The sequence below is a fragment of the Mizuhopecten yessoensis genome, unplaced genomic scaffold, assembly GCF_002113885.1.
Source record: "Mizuhopecten yessoensis strain PY_sf001 unplaced genomic scaffold, ASM211388v2 scaffold10829, whole genome shotgun sequence".
Lineage (NCBI taxonomy): Eukaryota > Metazoa > Mollusca > Bivalvia > Pectinida > Pectinidae > Mizuhopecten > Mizuhopecten yessoensis.
This window is the reverse complement of record NW_018408742.1, coordinates 993,875-1,000,754: the sequence shown is the minus strand read 5'-3', so window position 1 is coordinate 1,000,754 and position 6,880 is coordinate 993,875. Positions and strand designations below refer to the sequence as shown.

At 36.7% G+C, this 6,880-nt stretch overlaps 1 protein-coding gene across 3 annotated transcripts in view; it reads right to left on the bottom strand.

Annotated features, from left to right (window-relative positions):
• Positions 1-4,200, bottom strand: part of LOC110462755 — a 15,039-nt gene extending 10,839 nt beyond the window's left edge. For 2 of the 3 annotated variants that reach the window (XM_021516900.1, XM_021516901.1), the window contains exons 1-4: positions 4,133-4,200; positions 2,725-2,817; positions 2,001-2,045; positions 1,506-1,626 (exon numbers count right to left, since the gene is read on the bottom strand). In XM_021516900.1, the coding sequence (XP_021372575.1) occupies positions 1,506-1,626; positions 2,001-2,045; positions 2,725-2,817; positions 4,133-4,138 (265 nt within the window). In that variant the 5' untranslated portion in view covers positions 4,139-4,200. The remainder of the gene's footprint in view (positions 1-1,505; positions 1,627-2,000; positions 2,046-2,724; positions 2,818-4,132) is intronic. The other variant, XM_021516902.1, reaches the window with a different exon arrangement.
• Between the last annotated feature and the right edge of the window lie 2,680 nt (positions 4,201-6,880).

The following is a 6,880-nucleotide window of genomic DNA, read 5'->3' as shown; positions in this document are numbered from 1 at the left end:
AAATTGAATTACTTCCAATGGAAATTTAACAAATGTTGGTCCAAAATGTGATTTCCCTATATAAACTATAGTAAAGTTTACCCCCTCCCCAGGGGTAAACGTGAGACCCCAGGGTCAAGAAATTCACAATTTTGGTAAAGCACCTTAAGACCCTTCTATCTATGAAGAGTATTTGATTCTACCATATCTGGGTCTTGAGAAGAAGATTTTTGAAATTTCAGTCAATTTGACCATTTTTGGCCCCGCCCCTCAGGCCCCTGGGGGCTGGGGACAAAAACGGCGACTGTTTTTGTTGACCTTTGGCCATGGAATGCTTCTGCAAAATTTCACTGAAATTGGTTTAGGGGTTTTGGAAAAGAAGTCGAAAATGTAAATTATTTATGGACGCACGACGGACGCCGACGGACAAAAGGCGATCGCAATAGGTCACTTGAGACTTTGTCTCAGGTGACCTAAAAAGGGTCCATTTGCAAGTATGCTTTAATCTATGTAAATTATTGAAAACATATAATTATCAAGTATCTCAACACGTTCCATATCTGACACATATTCTACATGTACATGTAGTGGTTTTGCCAGAAATGTTTATTGTGTGTGATGGCTAATATGACTTACTAAGTGTTAGCGTATGAATATAGTGAAAATGGGAAAGAGAGTATACATGAATATATATAATGCATGGTCTAGAAAAAAAGTGGCCAAAGACATTGAGTTGTACAATGTAATAAAAAAATCACAAACGTTTCTCTTTTTTATACTTGTCAATGCATATATACACTTTAAGAAAACATTTGAAAAGGGATATTCGTCTTGTGGATATCCCTTTTCTGTAAAAGGTTTGTCCCATGGTTTAGGGAAGGTGTTTAGCCCCGTACTCATTTGTACCGGTCACATTCCAGTAATAGATAATTTCTGGTGTCTATAAATAATGCCGAGATGCCAACAAATATTTTTTCATTTAAATTCTGAATATTGGCATGTGTACAATTAACTTCTGATGATGAATAATTACTGATTCAACAAGTTTCAACACGGGCTTAGAAATCATATTCCTTGGTTTCATAGTGTGGTAAGAAGTTGCAGTTGCCTTTGAAAACTTTGCATCACCTGTGTTTACTGCCTCATTTCAAAACCGTTAGGTGAGGTTATCGGCGCTATTTTTAGCAGGGCTTTCTCGAAGAATTCAAGTGGTCAAACTGGACATTTGGAACGGACTATGAATATGGGAATAGCAAGGTAACATAAGTGGAAGTGCATACAACACATACATTCATTAAAAAAAATATGGCTCTTCACGTGATGTCCCTTTAAATTATAACTATATCATATGTATCAATCCGCCTGAAGAAGCCCTAGAAGGCAGAAAGGCCTAGCAGACGATCTAAAAGATTTATGTTTTTATTCTATATTTTCCTTCGCAAGGACTTATTTATTATCATATGTATTATATATATAAGTACATGCTTTACACAAGAACTAAGTATCCTGGATGAAGGCCAACAAACCCTGTGAGAAGGCTGATGTCACCAGGCTCGTCATCCAGACCAGCCAGAGGGCAGACTTAAACCAGGATGCTGTGTAGTTAACGTAAAACCCGTTCTGCAGCATCAGCCTCTCCACAGCACCCTGTACATACACAGAAAAGACAATGTGGGGTGAAGTCAACAGAAGGCTTAGAAACCTTGATAGCTCACTTGCAATTTTAGTTTAAACTTAAAATCTGTTGAATATGGTATATATGGTCATCAAAAGAGTTCAAGAAACATATGCTGAGACAAGGACGAAGTCCCTAGGGAGAGGCAACATGTACCCTAAGAATGCTCATGGTCTGGGGACAGCAAGACCCAGAGGCAGTCATGGTAGCTTATATAATTAAGAATTATGTTTAGTGTATTTGTTCCTTCATACTCTGCAATTGTATAATGGATATAGGGTGGGGATCTCAACCACTTTCATTTTGAATTTTTACATCTCTCCCAAAAGGGGTTTAATTTTCTTACCTTCAGAGTGAGCAAAAGATTGTTTTTCTCCATTTTCTCCAATCCCTAAGAAAGACATGTTTCAGTAAACAAGAGGCCCATGGGCCTTAACGGTCACCTGAGTCCTACAGTATTTATTTTTGTTGTTGAAATATGTACCAATTTAAGTAAAAAATAGTTAAGTATAATGTTAACTTAACTTTGTCAGGACCATGAGCTGATCATTCCTAGACCGATTTTAAATAAGATCGGCCAATTATTAATTGTTTTTAAGTTTAGAATAGGTATTTACAAAATAGCGACTGTGGTGGCCATATTGGATTTCTGATTGACCTGAAAAATAACAACACTTTGTCAGGACCATGAGTCGATCATTCCTACCAACTTTCAGTTCAATCGCCCCAGCAGAACTTGACTTTAAGTTTGAAATAGGTATTTTCAAAATGGCGGCCGTGGCGGCCATATTGGATTTCTGATCGACCCGAAAAATAACAACACTTTGTCAGGACCATGAGGCGATCATTCCTACCAACTTTCAGTTCAATCGGCCCAGCAGAACTTGACTTTAAGTTTGAAATGTAAAATGTTAACGGACAACGGACGACGGACGACGACGGACGAAAACGGATAGCAATAGGTCACTTGAGCTAAAGCTCAGGTGACCTAAAAATAATGCTTTATATCCCAAGTGCAGAGCTATGATATTATGTTACAGGTAAAAAGAGATGTCATTCATGTTTCCTACCTTGAGTTTAGCCCGCTGTTCCTCTGTCATTTTGTACTTCATACAGCCGACGGATCCCTCCATTAGGTAAAACATGTTCTTTAAACCACTTTCCTTGAAACACAATGCAGCAGAAACATTAAAACATTAGTCTTCCCTTGATAGATAAATTGCTGAATAAGGCATCCATTTTTTAAATCAAATTTGAAGGTACATTTTTTTTTAAATAATCCACCTAAAATGGTCATGTTATTCCTGCATTAAATGCTTTAACAGTTTGACATATCATGATCATCAGCCTTTTAATTGCATCAGTTCTTGCAAATGAACTAACCTAGCCTAATTGTTAACAGTAATTTTGAGTATTTTTATACAATAATTTGTATGACAGACAAACACAAACACATCAGCATTATCATCAGTTTGGATTTGATATTTCTTGAAGTTAACAATATACAATTATAGAGTGTTGATGAGGTTGATACATGATTTTATTTACCATAGGTTAGTGCTCTTGATAAGGATTCACACACAAATACATATAATGATAATTATAATAATATACAGCATTTGATATAGCACCCTATCTAGCTAACATAAGCCACTCTAAAGCACTTTACAGATCATAAAAAAAAAACCAAAGACAATACGGCAAATTATAGTCCCCCTCCAAATGTGAAATGCACAGATGATAAATTCGTGCAGGAACTAATTCTATATATGAATGTTTGACAGACCCACCATATTCAATAAGGAATAGTGTCAGTGCTACTATTGCAAATAAATCAGGTGGATGTTTACTGGTTAGTGGTACCGTTTTACTATTGAATTGCATCTGACGACACTATGTATGCTTCTTCTTCAATGCAAGTGAACCCATGCCCCGAGCAAGAAGTTCCAGTAACTAGTAGTGTAGGAGATAGAGCCCAGACAAACTTTTTTTTGATGCAGGTCAAAGGTCAAAATGTAGGTCAGAGTGACCTACTTTCAACACACAAAACACCACCTCAACAAGGTTTACCCATACCCCAAGTATGAAGTTCCAGTGACTAGTAGTGTAGGAGATAGAGCCTGGACAAACTTTTTCTTTGATGCAGGTCAAAAGTCATATGTAGGTCAGAGTGACCTACTTTTGATACACGACACACCGCCTCACCAAGGTGAACCCATACACCAAGTATGAAGTTCCAGTGACTAGTAGTGTAGGACATAGAGCCTGAACAACATAGCGGATGGAAGGACGGATATGACGCTTTCTCTGAATATCTATGCGTACGACGACTTCGGGGATCGAACCCCGGCTCCCTGCATGGAAAGCCGGAGTGTTAACCACTCGACCAATCCGCCCATATACTACCTGTATGAACCAAAAGAGTCAATTATTAATATTATAGATCTACAAAAGATTACTGGTAATGAAGTACTTTACCATCATATTGTTGACTTGTTTGTCAAACCGTTTAGTACGCACACTCTCCTAAAGGTCTTCCCAAGATTTTCGTTCAACAATATATGGTAAAACCTGCAACAAAATGTGATGTTAATAGGTCATGGAGGATTGTGTACCAAAATGTCATGTTAATAGGTCATGGAGGATTGTGTACCAAAATGTCATGTTATTAGGTCATGGAAGATTGTGTACCAAAATGTCATGTTAATAGGTCGTGGAGGATTGTGTACCAAAATGTCATGTTAATAGGTCATGGAGGATTGTGTACCAAAATGTCATGATAATAGGTCATGGAGGATTGTGTACCAAAATGTCATGATAATAGGTCATGGAGGATTGTGTACCAAAATGTCATGTTAATAGGTCATGGAGGATTGTGTACCAAAATGTCATGTTAATAGGTCATGGAGGATTGTGTACCAAAATGAAAAATCAAAATACATTGTAGTGAAGTCAAAAACACAAAAAAGATTTCCTTGAATGCATTGATATTTTTATAGTATATAATTTATGTGTCATTGTAGAATACTGTAAAATATCTGAATAAGAGACTGAAGAATAGTGATTATCATAGCCTCAGTTTGAAAAAGAAATGATCCCTATTTTATATATATTCATGCCTTATTTAAAGGAATTTAAACATAAATACAACTAGAAATGTCCTAAGGGGACCAAATAATCCTGATGTATAGCTGGTTTGTCAACAAATGATCCGAGTCGCTGAGGAATAAATTGACATTTATAGTTGTACTATAGTCACAGTAGTGTTTACCAGTTCCTGGTCTGGAATCTTCTGTGAGTATTTTTGTCGTGGGTCAGTGAGCGGTGGGGTCAGTATCCAGATGTAGTCACCAGAAGGTAAATGTCGTACTTGTGCATCAATGTTGCGGGCAGCAGCCAGGCGTAGCAGTCGCTCGCGGTCACGCTCCTGTTCATCAATGATCAGACAAATCTTTCTCCTTCCACAAGTTGTGCTGTTCAGAAAATTAACAGACAGTATCAATAATGTTTTCTTAAAGTGTAGGGTCCATTACAAATTCAAGAAATACAGATCTCTTAAAATATGGGTACATTACAAATTCAAGAAACAGAGATCTCTTTAAAATATGGTCTACATTACAAATTCAAGAAACACAGATCTCTTAAATTATGGGGTATATTACAAGTTCAAGGAACACAGATCTCTTAAAATATGGGGTACATTACAAATTCAAGAAACAAAGATCTCTTAAAATATGAATTTAACCAATTTCATTTGGATTTATAATGGGAATATATAGCATTGTAACAAAATGAGTCAATAATAAGTTAATGAATGAGAAAAAAAAGAAACATCTACATATTTATACATTTAAAATAAGAGGTATCAATATAGAGAACAGCATGTTTGTGGTCAAATCCTGCGATCTGGTAAATGCTGCGTCGTGATGGACAGGTCAGCTGAAGGTGTAAGATGTGGGGTTGATGAGCACCCTAACTATAGGCCACCTGTAGCTCAAATCACAATAAGTGGAATTTTGTTTCAATAGGGGAAAGATGAAATAGCTGTATGGTGGTGAAAGGGTTGTATGCACTCAAGAACAGTTAATCTGATATTTTCATTATTTTGTTAAAAGGTCTTGAAAAGATATTTCTGAAGGAGAGAGTCTACTTAAGGATAGGAGTAAACACTCTTTCATCAAAGCAACAAGCAAGAAATGGCAATTTGTTGTTCGGTTTATTTTTCAAACAGTATGACAACTATTTCAGACTGCAGAATCCAGAAAATGACTGGGTTCAAAGATATAGACAAACCAGGAGCAGACCTAATTGTCCTCAAACTATATCTGAGGACCTTGACCCTGAGATCAAACCTGTACAACGTACTTGAGACGGAGTGGAATGTCAATCTTGGGAACTCCCTGTGAAGCGAGGTAACGGGACACAATCTGCTGAAAACTGAACAGCTGCTCTGCCAGATCCTGTCCCTTGTGTGTAAGAGCATATCTGTGTATGGATAAAATAGGTAACATCAGAACCTGTTCTTCAAAACCGAAACATTTTGACCCTAAACATGTATAATTTTACTTTTGAATTTTAAGGAATATTTTGAAACAATTTTTAAAGAAAAACCTGAATACAATATATCTTGCTTCATTCGCAACCTAGCTTACTGCCAACATATTTCAATATCCTCTTTTCTATTTTTCCTTTGTGTGCCCTCCTCATTATTAACACCCCTTTATAATGCCAAATTATCAGTGGCAGTATAACAAGGTCTATGGTGGGTTTATTTAAAAACTATATTCATTAATATCTTGTGCTAATATTCAATTTGCTTCCCAAAGACTTACCTGAACAACAAGGACAAAACAATGACATCATAGTACCATGATGGTTAAATTGTGCTAAAACATATTTCTAAACCTGTTTTTATGTCAATTCGTAAATTGATAAATTGATAACAACTGATGAATTTCCAGCCAAAAAGGATTTCTATTCAGCAATATCATGTATTATCAATGTGTGAAATACAGAATCTTGAATTGCATGGCCTAAAAACTGGCTGTACCTCTTGAGAGGTCAGCCCTTCTGATTTAACATTTTTAACATCCCACAATCTGCGTTTTTTTTTCGGTTTTGGTGATATCATGTTCAGCAGTTCAGAAGAAGTTGTTCTGAAGAAATTGCTGATGGCCAGACACACCATACAATCCACAGAGCACATAGCCAACCTTCAGACCAGGT